The 16,800-nt window shown below is 42.4% G+C and overlaps 1 protein-coding gene across 3 annotated transcripts in view; it reads left to right on the top strand.

The window, feature by feature from the left end:
* The first annotated feature begins 979 nt into the window (after positions 1–979).
* The window catches only part of UHRF2 (ubiquitin like with PHD and ring finger domains 2), a 94,738-nt gene continuing 78,917 nt past the window's right edge, over positions 980–16,800 (top strand). The window contains exons 1-2 of one of the 3 annotated variants that reach the window (XM_060237376.1): positions 980–1,077; positions 1,391–1,610. In XM_060237376.1, coding sequence (XP_060093359.1) covers positions 1,458–1,610 — 153 coding nt within the window. In that variant the 5' untranslated portion in view covers positions 980–1,077; positions 1,391–1,457. Of the gene's footprint in view, positions 1,611–16,800 lie in introns of all 3 variants that reach the window. The other 2 variants (XM_060237375.1, XM_060237377.1) reach the window with 2 other exon arrangements.

Here is a 16,800-nt window from a genome sequence, read left to right as displayed (position 1 = left end):
ATACCTGAACAGTGCATACATATATGTTACATGTTAAAAAGTAAATTAGGTGGACAAGAACATCACTAGGAAATGCATGTCGTTTTGTTTTACCTAGACTTGTAGCAAGAACAATTAACAGACAACTTTTATTACCTTTAATTGTTTCCCCATGCAAATGCTATCCAGACCAAACGGTCTTCCAATTTATTACACAATTTTGCCATTTGATCCTAACTTTTGTATCAGCTTACACTCTTAACCCACCAGCTATATGTATTCCAGTTCACTATACCCCATCCCCTTATCTGAAGAAGTACACGTGCATATGAAAGCTTACATTCTGAATAAAACTTTGCTGGCCTTAAAGATGCTACTTAACTCCTACTTTGTTCTACTGCTTCAGACCATCATGGCTGCCCACCTGGATCTCGTGCATACAAATGAATAAACATGACTGGCTTTATGACCTTATCTATTGTTCCCCATAAGTCAGATCCACTGAATGTTTCTCCAGACTGTTTCTCTTTTGCCCATCTAACAAAGATGAGGCTTAAAGATAACTCTCCTGATATCAGGTACAGTCTTATCCTATGCATGTTTATTTTTCCACTTTGGCACTTACTCCCAGGTAAATGTTAATCGAGCAGCATCCCTAGCACAGGATTGCAGTCGCCTTTAAACCTCATTGAACCCCATAGGATTTACTTCCAGGCAAAGCGCAAGAATCGCACTGTTGCTGGGATGTAGGGTCCACTGTACGCAGTGGTGTTCTGTAAGCATGGGCTAAAAAAAATCGACCCTGAAGATATTTGGGCACACACATCATGGGATGGGACCGAACCCCCGAAGCGTTCCATTGTCAACAATCCCCTTCCAAGAAGCACCGCCTGCAGCAGCGGCGCAAGAGGGCGTCACCACGGCTTTCGAAGGGTTTGAAAGGAACGAATGCGAGCCGATCTACCTTAAGCCCCGCCTTCATCTTTCGGCTCTCTGTTGTCTCTTTAAGGTGGGGGGGGGGGTGCGTATGGTGGTCGATGGTTGTCTCGCGAGAACAGCATTGGCGCCGTGACCTCCATGTGAGAGCAGCGGCGCCTGGTAAACAGTTCTGGGGGTTAGGAGGACATGGCTCTTGTAGGCACCCGTTAGCTTAGCCCAGCCTGGTGCCCTGCTCCCTCCGACAGGGGCTCGTGGCGATTCGGAGCCGGTTCCCTGGAGCCGTTTGCTGCGGCCGTGCTGAGGAAGGGAAAGGGAGGGACCGAGGCTTGCTGGCGGGGCATCGAGGGAGCGAGAAAGGCCGGGCGGAGGCGGGGGGTTAAGGAGCTTCGCGGGGGTCCCTGGGTTGAAGTGAAGGATTTCTCTTCCCCTCGCTCGCTTGCTTTTCTCCGCATTACTGACTTGCAAAACAAAGAGGCGTGAAGAGTCTTTTCCTCGCTTGGGGCCCGGGTGCCTTTTCCCATCCTAAGTGGGAGCACGCCATGTGGATCCAGGTCCGCACCATCGACGGTACCCAGACTCAGACCATCGAAGACCTGAGCCGCCTCACCAAGATCGAGAGTCTCCGCGAGAAGATCCAGGAGAGCTTCCGCGTGAGCCCCGACCGGCAGCGCCTTTTCTACAGGGGCAAGCAGGTGAGGTGGTGACACTGGCGCCCCCCGCCCTTCGTTTCCCCCTCACGAGCCTTGCCTTTCAGCACCTGCCGCGCTTCTCCCCTCCTCCAGACTTTGGTTTACCTTCTATCTTACCTGAGGCGGAAGGTGGCAGCCCTAGGTTGCCTTTGTGCTAAGGGGGACTGATAAAGCAAGGGGAGGGTTTAGTTTCCCCCCTCCCCCATTGCCAGCGACGTTGCTGACGAGGCTCGGCCTCGACCTGCCTTTTCTGTCCCTCTGCTCGGGACAGTCTTCGCCCTAGAGGCGACGAGGGATAGCCGGACGCCACTGCTTGCCTTGGAAAAACGGGGGGCGGGGACGGGGGAGAGTGCAGGAGAGCAGGTTACTCGGCCGCCTCTCCTGTGCCTCGCGCCACTTCCGGCGGTTCAACGGTCTTCAGCAACAGTTGATGCTCTCCGTCTCCAGTCCAAGGAAAGTTCTCCTCAGGGTCGTTCTCCCCCATCCCCTTCAGTGTCTTTCTTGCAAGGACCGGCCAGATCTTCCTTAGTAAAGCCCCATACGCAGACCCATGGCTTTGTATTACCTGGATCCGATTTCAGATAACTCTGCCTCTCGTTGCCCATTTATCACTTCATGGTGTTTTCCTCACTGGCATAGTGAATGCCCATTCTTGCCCTTATTTGGCGCCCATTCACCCTTGTGAATCTTAAAACAGAGTGTAGTGCATTATTATATTTTGTACTTGCTGTAGGAATTGGCTTTACAACAGTTTGAAACGCAGGTAAAAATCTAAGCATGGTGGAAGGTGTTCAGAATACCTAAACCACTTAAAGGGATGACTGCTATTTCACTCTGATGACCACATGCTGTGCCCACAAGTAGCCTTTTGCATGTTGTGTTTTGGTCACATGGTTTAGTCATTGTGCTTTTCCAGCCATAGAGAACTTCCATCATTGAGATGTATTACGGATATTGTCTTGCAATATCATCTTCCATGATTGGGTATGTAGCCTCCAGAAGCTGGTTATGTCACAAGTTGTATAAAATGGGCAGATTGCACCCTGTTGGCCCAATAACATGTTATTGTCAGATTACTTGTCTGAGGATAAGACCAGATATACAAATTATGCTTCATAAAACACAGAGGAAGGGTCAGAATGTATACACACCCACCTTAGTAAATATGAAATTGACTATAGAATTCTTTTTATGACACATCTCAGTGGCAAAAGGAATTGGAAGTGTTGTAGAGTGATGCTGATACTTGAGCAAGACAGGAAATAACCTCAGGAGGCTGGTCAGTCCAGTTTTTTTTTTTACTCTTCTCTCCCCTTAACAGACACATCTATAAGAGTGTTTTAAAAAGTCTTTTGGATATGTTCTTTTAATTTATGAGAGCCAGCAGCCACTTGATACACTAGGGCATGAGGATGATATTTATTTAGTACAGTTTTAACCTTCCATTCCACCCAGGGAGTTCAGTCTTCCTCTTCCATTTTATCCTAGCAACTTTGTGAGGTATGTTAGACTGACAGGGATTGGTCCAAGGTCACTAAGCAAGCTTCATGGGACAGCGGAGATTTGAATCTGGGCCTCACAGATCTGAGTTCAGTATAGTTGGTGTGCAAAACGCGTCTGTAGTTTTGTATCTTTTTTTGCAGATACCTTAGTTGATTACTGGAAGCCTTGAGTAAACATGTCCCTAGTCCAGTTGTTTACAACAGTATACTTAACTTTGAAGCTGCCTGGTAGCTAACAAAATATGTAATAGTGAATGTGTGAAGCTACCTTGTACTGAATCAGACCATTAGTCCATCAAGATCAGTATTATCTACTCAGACTGGCAGCAGCTCTCCAGGGACTAAAGCAGAGGTCTTTCACATTGCCTACAAAAAGGATAGTGAAGTGGTGGTTTTATTATACACCACTTTTCAATACACTAATTTTTGGGTCAGCGGAACCTCAGTCAGAACCCTACAATAGCAGGGACTCTTTGGAAGAAGAGGTCTCCTCAGGAGGAGAGCATCAGAAAGTCAGTTCTGAGGCAGCTGACTCTGGCATGCATCAGGGTTGTCAGAACTCACAGCCATCAGCAGTCCTAGCCCTGCTCCAACAAATGAGGCTCAGGTGCTCAGTACAGCCCTGTGCTTCACCCCCAGCCTTGGAACACAGGAGGCACACAGACATAAGGCAGAGTTTCAGGAGAGAAGGTGAAACTCGTGTCTTCTGGTTTGACATTAGCTGCTGGCTTAGGATCAAGCAGCTGGCTGCAGTGGAGGCTTGTTCAACAGAAAGGTATAAAAGCTAGTCAAAGGTGGCATCCCGTGTGGAAGCAGCAGGTCAGCTGGTCGACTCTGTAATCACAGCTCTTGAACCTTGATGGCTCATGTGACCTAGGACTGTTTTTGGACCTTGACGTTGGCTTGTGATTAGGTCTTTGGCTATACCATCTTTGAACTTGTGTATGATCTCTGGATTCCTTGACTCTGCCCTCTCTTGACAACTCCGGTAATGCCTCTCTGGTGATAGACTCTTGGACTGTACTATGGTCTCTGGTGTGTGTGTGAGATAGAGTCTAGAAGTATCTTTCTTGTTTGGCAGGCCTGGCCCATGACACCTAAGGAATCTCAGAGTGACTTATAATTCCCTTCCTCTCCCCAAAATAGTCACCTTGTGAGGTTGGTGGAGCTGCAGTTCTGAGAGAACTGTTGACTGGCCCAAAGTCACCCAGTAGGCTTCATGTGAAGAAGTGGGGAATCAACATGGTTCTCCGGATTATAGTCTGCTGCTCTTAACTATTATGCCACAGTAGCCTAGTACCTGATGCTTTCAACTGGAAATGCTGGGGATTGAACCTGAGACCTTGTGCATGCTGCATGTGTTCTAGCACTGAGCCATGGCCCCACCCCCAGTGTATGTAACTGATGAGTACTGTTGCTTTGCTGTTGGAATTGCAACATCTTTATACCAGGTTTTCATGTTTCTGTCTTGCAAGACATGAGAGAGTCCAAAGTTGAAACATGACATAAATCTGTGTTCATACTAGGAATTTATAGCAAAATACCTTGCTATAATTAATGTTGAGTTTACCATGTATTGTAGCAATTTGTGGCATATTGATACAGCTGATCAGGCCATCTGGATTCATATCACATAACATCAAGACTAGACTATTGTAATGCACTATACATTTGTTTCCCTTCAAAATCATTTTGGAATCTCCAGTTTGTGCAGAATGTTGCAGCTTGACTATTATCAGGAGCTAGATGTCACATACATATTACTTCCATTCTGCAGACACTCCACTGGCTGCCCATCTGTTACTGGGCTCAGTTTAAAGTACTGAACCTTCATATTTGTGAGATTGTCTTTCCTCCATGCTCCATCTCATCACTCGTGATAAGGGCCTTCTGCAGGTGCTAACTCGCAAATGGATGAAATCATCAACTGCTTGTACATGTGCCTTCACTGTTGTGACTCCCACCTTGTGGAATGGTCTGCCTGAAGAGATCAGAAAGGTGCCCACTCTCTTAAATTTTTTGCAAATTGTGAAAAATTTGGACTGTGATCTATACTAGAGGTCCGCAACCCCCGGGCCGCAGACCACTAAAGGTCCGTGGCCTGCTGGCAGCCAGGCTGCAGCCGCCTCCTCCGGCCCTCCCCTCCTGCCGCCTCGCCGCCCCTCCAGCAGTGACTCCAGCACCCTCCGTTTTTATGATTTTAAGGCCAGGTCCTGATATCTGTCTGGTCCGACTATACTCTAAGACAGGAGTGTTGAACTCATGAGGGATGGATCTGACATATATAATAATAATAATAATAAATTTTATTTCTACCCCGCCCTCCCCGCAAAGCGGCTCAGGGCGGCTAACAGTAAGTAATATATTAACATAAATAGTAAAACATTAGATTAGCAATTAAAATTACACATATAAAAACCCGTTAATTCAGTTAAAATACTTAATTTTACATTACATTATATATATATCTGGCAGTAATAGCTGTTCTGGCGCTGAATCTGCCAGTTTAAATGGTGTTAGAGATGGCGGTTCTTCGTTCATTGCAACTCAGCAGTCCGTATCATTATAGGCGTGTCTAAAAAGGGCAGTCTTGCAGGCCCTGCGGAACTGGTCGAGGTTCCGCAGGGCCCGCACCTCCTCCGGGAGCTGGTTCCACAGTGCAGGTGCCGCAACTGAAAAGGCTCGTACTCTGGTGTTTTGGAGTTTCGCCTCTCTCGGCCCAGGGATGGTCATTTTGTTTTTACTTGCTGACCTCAGTGCCCTCTGGGGTTCATACGGGGAGAGACGGTCCCTTAGGTAGGCAGGTCCTCGGCCATATAGGGCTTTAAAGGTAATAACCAACACTTTGTACTGGACTCGGTAGATAACTGGCAGCCAGTGCAGTCCGCGCAGCCCCGGCTGTATGTGCTCCCATTTCGGGAGCCCCAGTAACAGCCTGGCCGCCGCATTCTGCACTAGCTGCAGCTTCCGAGTCCGGCACAGAGGTAGCCCCAAGTAGAGGGCATTACAGTAGTCCAATCTTGAGGTGACCGTTGCATGGATCACTGTTGCGAGGTCGCGGCGTTCCAGGAAGGGGGCCAACTGCCTTGCCCGCTTCAGATGAAAGAATGCTGACTTGGCAGTGGCTGCTATCTGGGCCTCCATTGATAATGAAGGCTCCAGTAAAACACCCAAACTCTTTACCTGGCGCACTGGTTCCAATGGTGCGCCGTCGAAGGTTGGGAGAGCTATTTCCCCTCCCTGGGCGCCGCGACCCACGCAAAGGACCTCTGTCTTCGATGGGTTCAACTTCAACCCACTCAATCTAAGCCACGCCGCTACAGCCTGCAAGGCCCGATCCAGGTTCCCTGGGGCGGAGCCAGGCCGGCCGTCCATTAGTAGATAGAGCTGGGTGTCATCTGCATATTGATGGCAACCCAGCCCAAACCTCCGGACAATCTGGGCAAGGGGGCGCATATAAATGTTAAACAGCATTGGGGAGAGAACTGCTCCCTGAGGCACCCCACAATAAAGTGTGTGCCTCTGGGATCGCTCGCCCCCAATGGCCACCCTTTGTCCCCGATCAGAGAGGAAGGAGGAAAGCCACTGTAAGGCCAGCCCCCTAACCCCTATGTCGGCAAGGCAGCGCTTTAGTAACTGATGGTCGACTGTATCAAATGCCGCCGACAGGTTTAATAACATCAGTACCGCAGAGCCGCCCCGATCCAGATGCCGCTGGAGGTCATCCACCAAGGCGACCAGCACTGTCTCCGTCCCGTAGCCCGGTCGGAACCCAGACTGGCACGGGTCAAGGACGGAAGCGTCATCTAGGAACCTCTGTAGCTGCAACGCCACTGCCCTCTCAATAATTTTGCCTAGGAATGGTAGATTAGACACCGGACGGTAATTCGCCAATTCGGCCGGGTCTGCTGTACATTTTTTTAAGAGAGGGCGAACCAACGCCTCTTTCAGAGGCGTTGGGAAGTGCCCCTCTACGAGGGATCTATTTATGATGTCCCGTAGAGGACTTCTGAGCTCCCTCTGGCAAGATTTAATCAGCCAAGAGGGGCAAGGATCCAAATCACATGTTGTTGGGCGAGCAGCGGAGCTGCTGACCTTGTGACCTTGTTGGGCCGGGCCATGTGTGTCATAAAATGTAATGTCAGGTAGAAGAAATATAAACTTTATAAAGGACACAGATAAACACACACACTGGGCCTAATCCATCTCACTAGCTTATTGAGCCTCAGCCAACAGAAAGAAGAGAGGCTTAGTAGCTCTGCTGTGCAATTGAGAGAGCCTGAGAAAGTTAGCTCTCCTTCCCCCACTTCCTCCCCAAGGTAGGAGCTTATCTCTGTAGCTTCTGTGCAATTGAGCAAGCCTGGCAAAGCAAGTTGTGATCAGAAAGAAGCAAGAGAGGGAAAAGGAAGCAGACAACAGTGAGTTGCTTGAGGGCCTGATAAAAGTCCTCCGGGGCACCTGATTCATCTGGGCCTCATGTTTGGCAGGCCTGCTCTAAGACAACTCTATCTCATTTCTAAGCTACTTCTGATCTATCTTAGTTCTTACTGCTACGAGGCTATAAACATCGGCCTTTTTATATGTTTACTCCTTTCCTCACTACTCTGGAAGGTCAGGGTACCCTGAAGAAAAAGATACTGCCCCTTATTTCCCCTGCCCTTGTTGCTTATATAAAATGGTTCCTTCTCTCCCCTTAGTTCTGTATGGGCTTTTGAACTTTGCTTGTACTTTCTGGGGCTTTCATTTGTACACATGTACTTCTGATGAATGGGAAAGTATTTGCTCCTCATCACCCTGCAGTTGAAGACTGAACCTGCGAATATATTTCTATTATTGCCAACATTCTGGAGGTAGAGCTATATATAAGGGCACAGTTGTGTTGCCTTGACGGGTGACTGGTAAGCTTTATGTACCCATGAGCATCTGGGTAACTTTTCTGCGTGGAGGTATAAGGAGTGGGGGGTTTACTTGGGCTCAGTGTTTTATAGGACTGACAAAAAAGCATTATTGGGAAACCAGTGTTGTGCTATATTTTTGATATTTCTATACTGCTGTAAGTCTTGATGCTTTGTAGACCAATTTATCAAAACTGCTGGTCGTATCTCAAGAAGCTTGCATTCTAACTTTAGACTTGGGAAATGGTTGGTGGAGGGTCCACAAGGGATGGATGTGTGCAAATAACAGCAAATGCACTGATGTAATTTGTCTTCATTTGGTAATGAAGACCAAGAGGTAAAGCTTGGCATTTTTACAGTACATATTATCTACATCCACTTGCCAAGTTCTTTCAGTTGACTACCCGGTACGCAGATCTTGGGTTATGTGGGAAGCAATTTAGTTCTGCTTCAGCTTGCATTTTAATGTGTTTTGTGTGTGTATACTTGAAAATAAGAATACAAGCGTGCTTGTCAGCATAGTTCTACATAGCAAGGTGTTCAGATTTTAAGACAGCCCATTTGAATGTATGTTGTGGTGGTATATGTATGTTTTGTGCTGCAGGTTGTTTGATGCAATTCTTACTTGAAATAGCTACATGTAGGTTAGAGTAAGAGCCCCGTAGTGCAGAGTGGTAAAGCTGCAGTACTGCAGTTCTAAGCTCTGCTCACGACCTGAGTTCGATCCTTGTGGAAGCTGGGTTCCCGTAGATGGCTCGAGGTTGACTCAGCCTTCCATCCTTCTGAGGTCAGTAAAATGAGTACCCAGCTTGCTGGGTGGAAAGCGTAGATGACTGGGGAGGGCAATGGCAAACCAGCTCGTAAAAAGTCTGCCATGAAAACGTTGTGAAAGCAACGTCACCCCAGAGTCAGAAACGACTGCTGCTTGCACAGGGAACTACCTTTACCTAGGTTAGTGTGACTTTCTTTTTCCGTGGAATTATATGCTTTTGGGCTCTTGAAAAGAAATACTTGAGTGTAGGTTATCTGTTAAGTTCAAATATATGAAGACATACTTATGTATTATCCTTAAAGGGTGCGTTGTGTCTTTATGTGTTATGTTTGGCTATGGCTAAAACTAACAGATATTAAGTACAGCAAGATCCCTCTGGGCTGGGTACATTGTGTGGCTGTTCAGTCTCTTTGCAGAACCTTATACATTTTAGGGAGTTTTTTCTCAATTATTTTGGGCTTCCTGAGTTTAGAATGTAAGGAAAGTAGCTCTTTTCAAAGCATGCTGATACCTTGAGGCAAGATCCAAGAGAAGTGGCTATCAAAGGCAGCTGCTATTTCTGCCTAACATATCGCTTCCTTGCTGGAATGAGTGCTAATTGTTGCAGTAGGTTTGCTTTTCAAGGAGTTAGATAATGGCGGAAGCAGTAAAACAATTACACCAATCTGGAACTTTTCAAGGAAAACTCTTCTCCCACCCCCAACATTTGTTTGTAACATTGTTGCATTAAATATATGAAAATTGATTGAAACAGTGATACTTGGTACAAATTAATGAAATTAAATAATAAGCCGTTATTGTGTAAATATATATGCTTTTGAATAACTGAACTACCTCGTTTGTTAGGAATTAAGATATCACTGTTGTTTCTTCTTTGCTGTCAACAGTTATTAAGTGTGGTGGAAACAAAGGCAATGCTGAATTTTGGTATATCAAGAGGCTAAGGAAAAATATAGTTCAAATGATAAAAAGTGCTGGTCTTTTCCTACTCTAGAACATGGACATGATAGAGGTTTATAAAATTATGAATGGGATGGACAAAGTTTTTCAAAAGCTTTTCTCCCATAATACTAGAACTTGGGGGTATCCTGTTACATTTATGGGCAATAAGTTTAGGACAGATAGAAGATGAGAAGAAAAGGACATTGAATTCTCTTTTTCTTCTCATCTTCTGTCACAGGATACCCCCAAGTTCTAGTATTATGGGAGAAAAGCTTTTGAAACACTTTGTCCATCCCCACAACAGACACCCTGTGAGTTAGGTGAGGATGAGAGAGCTCTGAGAGAACAGCTCTGCTGAGAACTTGTGGATGACCCAAGATCACACCAACAGCTGAATGTGGAGGAATGGGGAATCAAACCTAGTTCTCCCAGATTAGAGCCTACACACTTAACCACTATACCAAATTAGAAGGGAATACTTCTCTACTTAATTAGTAATTTAATTGTGAAACTCTCTACAGTGCACATAGTGATGGCCACTGTCTTTCATCGTACTAGAGCCAGTAGATCTGTTGTAGTATTGGGGCTGACTTCCCTTGATCAACCTTATGTAACTAGTTTTGAAATACTACCCAGTGGTTGTGGTGAATAGTTCTGCACAGGGGTGGAATACTAGCAGGAGCTCCTTTGCATATTAGGCCACACACCCCTGATGTAGCCAATCCTCCAAGAGCTTAAAAGGCTCTTTTTTTGTAAGCTCTTGATTGGCTACATCAGGGGTGTGTGGCCTAATATGCAAAGGAGCTCCTGGTAGAATTCCACCCCTGGTTCTGCACATTGACTATAATTGACAAGCTGTCTTGGGGATCTGATGGACCTGTGGATCTGATTTGACAGTGTTTTCCACATTGTGTATTTTAACTGTTTTTATATTGTAAATTTTAATATTGTTTTAATATTAAATTTTTGATTAAACCTGCCGTAAGCCTGCTTTGTGGGAAGGGTGGGATATATAATTCTAATAAAATAAAATTTAAAATTTCATATTCTGCAGATAGTTTTAGCAGACTGATCTTTTAGATTAGCTGGTTTCTTTGAAGTCCAGAAACCTTTTTGGCATTTAAAGCAGTGATTTCGAAACATTTTCAGGCTGCTGCCTTTTTGGTTCCTATAAAAAGCATTCAGAATAGCAGTTTGCATGACCCACTAATAAAGATAATAATAATGTTCAGAACGTTAATAATAACATCCAGAACACTAACAATGGCACATTTATTTAAAATCTAGTTAAAATGTTTGTTTAACTTATTCAACAAAATTGATAAACTTTATCCAGTGATAGTAGCTTTTCAAAATCTGATAGTCATTTAAGCAAGAATCTTAGATACCCCATTTAGTAATTACTTAACTATTCATGAAATTCTTAATGTGATGGATGGAAGTGATCCCAGTTTCCCAGTGACTGGTTTAAAGTCACTTTGCAGGAATCATAAACAATCGCATTTAGTAATCTGGAATTGATTTTTTTGTTTGGAGAGGTTGGGTGACCACACTGAAATGCAAGAGTGAGCTTCTTAACCACTGTCCATAGTGCAGGATAACAGTCAGAAATTTCCTTCTTTAACCAAAACTCTTGATACAATTTCTTAAATGTTGGTTTCAGCTCTGTATCATTTTGTAGTTCATTTAGTTCTTACTTCACTACTCCAAGCTTCCTCAGCACTTGAAAATGGGTTTATTACTCAATCTAGAATTTCTATCAAAGAAGATCCTCGATTTTCAAATGTACCCTCATGCAGCTTCTAGCTCAGTCAAGCTCAGGAATTGGTATAGGTTGTGGTACCCTATACTTTGTTTGAATAGAACTAGTTTTATTTATTCAAAAAACTCCACAACAGTGTCCAAATGTCATAAAATTGTCTCAAACTGTTTTCTTTTGGTAGCCAACAAACTTCAGTATGAAGCACCAAACTTTCAAAATCCTCATCGTTCTCAGCACAAGAATTTTTGGAATAGTCACTAATTGAGACCATGGTACTTAAAAAAATTCACTCCAGTAGTGATAAGTGTGTCATGACTTGCATGGGCAGTTGCATATTTTTTTGCAACCAGATGTTGGCAATGAATGACATGGTGAATAGTAAAGACATTTGCCACCACTCCGCCCCCATACTCCCATGGTAGCGGCCAGTCATTGATGGGGTTCTTCGGTTGTGCAAACATGTTACTAAACTAAATTTCCTTGTTGTGGTAGAACTGCTCAACAGCATGGAATATGGACTCCCTTTTAGTGTCAGTTCTTATCTGCCTTGCAAATAACTCTTGAGCCAGATTTTCATATTTTTATAAAGTGCATATAAGCAAGAAGTGAAGACTCATTGCCTGACAAAATTGACTCATCTAACTGTAATACAAATTCTGTTTTCTTAGTATGTTGCACAATGTATCTTCTGCATTCTCAGCCATTTCATCTGTGTGTCTTTGTGTGTGAATTCCTGTTGAGAGTAATTCTCTTAAGACTTACCAGTAAAAACCTGAAAAAGACAAACACACACACTTTGCATTCTTAACCACTACTCACCAGCTATATGTAGCTCTGCTTACTGTACCCCATTCCATTGTCTGATGAAGTATGCATGCATATGAAAACTTACATTCTAAATAAAACTGTTGGTATTAAAGATTCTACAGGACTCCTACTTTGTTCTACACACAGTGACAGCAGTTTCTCAAAACATGGTATACTCATCTGACTACAGCTCTACCAGTATTTACTAATTTTGAATTGTCTTCGTTTTCCAACTGTCATCTCCTTTCTCTGTCCTATCTGGGCAGCCTTTCTTATAGTGAAAAGAAGCTTAAGTGAGGACACCACCAGAGCTTTTAGTACTCCAGGAGAGCACTACCAAACACAGCCACAGTCTGTGGCTGTGTTTGGTAGTAAACCATTATTTTTTGCTAGCTAGCCATGAAGTCCCACCACACTATTACATGTAACAATAAGATAATGCTTACACTATTGGACTGTGATCATAATTGCATTAATAAAGGAAAATATGAAACGTTTTAATTGCAGAAGTATAATTGATTGTTGTGCGCTTCTGAAGAATAGAAATTAAAAAATTGGGGAAGTTTGGGGACTATTGAAAAACCTGATTTCCCCCGCTCCCCACTTTTGGAGTAAAAGAAATAGTACAGTTTCACAGGCTCGTAATGGGTTTCTGAGTTGTATGAAGTCATAAATAAAACAATCTATATAATTCTTGTGTAAATTGTCAATATATGCAGCAGTCACCATAGATGCATTTTTGCAGATTGCATCTGCAGGATTTTATAGTAAACATTAAAATGTTATTCAGTTGTGTATAAGTTTTATAGTGTCCAAATCCATTGCTGGTTCTTAATATAACTGTTTTAAAGTCCCAATAATAAACCATCTCTTGCCTACTATAAGACATATGACTTTTATTTTTGGCTTCCGTTTTTTCATCTTCTCAAACGTGAAGTATTATTACTGCTATCATTTACTGCTCTCTCTCTCTGTAGCAATGGGAAAATTCATAGTTTTTAAAAGTCATTAATTTCAATTTAATAAATATTCCAAATATAGTTATATAGTAACCAAATTGTAGATAATGAATTTTATGATTGTAAGGTAAGTTTAAGTTTGTTTAAAGCATATATATCAATTTCCCCCAGAAAGATTTGGATGGAGAATTGGCAACATGTCTACGCAGATAACCACTTTTTTCCAGGTAACATTAGCATCTCAAGTGTATAGATTGTCTTATAGGAAGGAAATCTATATACAATTTTAAATTAAGCACACACACACATTTTTTTCTTCCTGAGAAGTTTACTCAAAGCTTGTTTCTTATAAGAAGCTGGAAGGTCTTCACCTGGAACCATAGACTTTTGATTAAACTACTAATGTTCTATTCCTTCCTGAATACTCCTATCTTTAAGGGATGGTCCATTTAGAGAAATCATCAGTAAAATTTTCAAACTACAGTAAAACTTTCAAACTACATCAGCTATGAATAGTTAGATCTAGGCATGGTCATGAAATGTGAAAATGGTGGTTCATTTTGCTGCATGTGGTCATTTCATTATTTCCATGATTGCCCAAACCGGTTCAATATTTTGTTTGGTTTGGGAGGTGTAAAACTCAGCAGGAGCCTTCAGTAGGCTCTCCTCTACCCGCCTTCCAATTTGGAGATTGAAATTGAGATTGGATTTGGAATGTATGAGTTATAGCCCTTCACAACATGTTCCCCCTGGGAAAGCTCAGCTTCACTTCACTAACTGTTTTCTCTGCTGCAGTACAAAAGGAAAGCAGAGTCAGGATGTCTCCTCCTAGAAGGCAGAATGGGGGCTCCATGATTGGCCCCCAGAGCTGCCAATCAAGTTATGGACAACAGCTGTGGGTATTTCTAGGGCTTCCAGAAGTCCATCCCCAGCATTACCTAGACATTGATTGAATTGGTTCCAGGCTGACTGGGAAAACGAACCGCAAATACAAACCGAGTGAAGCACCAAGAAAAAAAAGAGTTCAATCTCTAGTTCAAGCATGTCACGAGTAAATGAACCTGTTCGGAACAAACCATGAATTGGCCTGATTCATGCATAAATCATGATTCATTATTCAGTTCGTGCTCAAGTCTGGTTAGATTCCATCTCACAGGATAATGTTGAAACAGGCAAGATAGTCACCACAGAAAAATAGATCCAGGTGGGTAGCCATGTTGATCTGAAGCAATAGAATAAAGTTAGAGTTAAGTGGCACCTTTAAGACCAACTAAGTTTTATTCAAGGTATGAGCTTTCGTGTGCAAGCATACTTCAGATAAAATGAAATGGTAATCTACAAGTCTGAGTGGTTTTCTTCCATTTCATTATATTTGAAAAAGTCTGATTGCACATGAAAGCTTACACCTTGAATAAAACTTCATTGTTCTTAAAGGTTCCACTGGACCCAACATTTTTCTGTAGTAGAATAAAGTTAATGATTCAACAGATGATGCCTTAGGGATTCTTCAGGTTTATGTGGGAACAGTTCCTTAAAGCTGGGGTTTGAATACAACTTGGAGACACGTTTCTGAGTAAATGGTTTTTGGAAGCATTCCTGTGACACAGCAAAATAGCAGCAGAGAGTGAGCAAACAACACATTAAGGATGTTCCATCTGCCTTGAACCTTAAGTACTTTCCCAGAATGTGTTTAGATTGGAGTCTCATTAGGTGCTTTCTTGTAGGCACCAGGTCAAAATGTTTCTGTTCACCCAGGTTTTTAATTAAGTTGATCCTCTAATAACTACTTTAGTCTGGAAATGTATTTTAAGCTGTCAGTGGCCTGTGTTTTATGGTCTCTTTTTTTATGCTGCACTGAGTTTTTCTCAATATTTTACTGAAGTTTTATGGACAATACAAAAATAAACAACATAATTACACACGTAGTGGATCTTATAAATGTAATAGTATTGCATACAAAGCCTAAAGATAGATAAGAGTCAAAGCAATGTAAGGAGGTTAGAATAGAGAACAACAACTATTAAGTTTTACTACAAACATAAGTTATCGGTTAGTTTAAGAATTTTCTGTTGAGAGGTGAAATATTCTAAGATGGGGAACAAGATAAAGGTAAAATTAGAGACTGAAGAATGCTTTTCAAGTTGCATTATTCGTGAGCTTAGCCATGATATATAAACCCCACAACTTTTTATGCCAGTGTAAAAGAGTGGTTATCATTACTGTTTTCCAAAGTGCAGCAGTGACATCTTAGCAGCAGAAAGCAGAAGATAGACCCATTCTATGGTAGAACAACAATTCCTTGAGACCCATCCATTCAAAAACAAGCTTTCTGGTGTAAGTAAAATTGCCAAATGTGTAATGGAATTGATCCGCACCAATACAAATTCCCAGAAGGGAATAATTTTGAGACAGTGTATCCAGCAGTGCAAATAGTCTCTTTTAACACCACATTTCTTCTGGCATTCATTTAGACCATTTATAGATCATTTCTGCCATAGTCAGATGTGTTATATAGACTGATTTATAGAGGGTTGGATTCTACAAACGTTGAACAGAAAGTGCTTGTGAGAGTGGGTCTTGTTTTCTCCCTTAGCAGCTCTGTAAGACCCCTGAAAACCCAAATCTGGGGTTGCAAGGGTCTCATGGGCGGAATACCATGAGGCACATGTGCTACAAGGGAAGGACAATTGAATGAAATTTTTCTTGCACCAGGACAAGAGTTGTTCTGCTGTGTCTTCTCTGCCCAAAGAAGGTAAGGGTGATTCTTCAGTAAGAAAGAATGATTGGGAAGTTCCCATACAATTTTTGCCCATGATGTTCCTATGAATAGAGAAATAAAATTTCTGGAAATTTTGAAACCTTATAGAAAGATGCCCTAGGTAGATAAATGGGAATTTAGGGATAACATAAAATATACACAATATTTACTTTCTTATTAACCTACATATATTTTATTGCTAATCATAAAATACATAATTTAGTTAGCATTTAAAATTGTATTCTTTAGTGTGAAATTTAAGTTATTTATTTACTGACTTTCTGTACTTCTTTTCCTCATTACTCAAAGTAGCTTACAATAAGTGCTATCCTGGGAGTTTCCTGGGAGTTAGCCCCAACTGAAGTACTTTCCTGGGAGTTAGCCCCAAATGAATAAAATAGACCTGCTTAGGATTGATCCCAGAATGCCCTACAGTACCATCCAAAACAAAGAAACACCCTTCTACGCCTATTGACTTCAGTGTCATGGTATAACTTGCAATCAAAAGCACAGTTAGGTTTCCAAACAAAATAACAAATACACAATTTTAAAGGAAAGGAGATTGGTGGGTGTTTTGTGAACTGTTGCGCCCGATACCATCTTAGTATATGTATCTTAGTTTTGTAATCTGAGAGCTAGGAGAAATAAAAATGGAAAACAAATTTTGTAATAAAAAAGTGTAATTCAGATAGAAACAGTCTCATGCAGGACAGTAACAGCTCTAGCAGCATATTTGCTTATAGTATGAAACTTTATTAAATTGAAATCTTCAATACAGTATATCATACATAGAATT

Source organism: Heteronotia binoei, chromosome 4, assembly GCF_032191835.1.
Source record: "Heteronotia binoei isolate CCM8104 ecotype False Entrance Well chromosome 4, APGP_CSIRO_Hbin_v1, whole genome shotgun sequence".
Taxonomy (NCBI): domain Eukaryota; kingdom Metazoa; phylum Chordata; class Lepidosauria; order Squamata; family Gekkonidae; genus Heteronotia; species Heteronotia binoei.
Note: the sequence above shows the minus strand (reverse complement) of the source record. Positions and strands in the feature narration are given on the sequence as shown.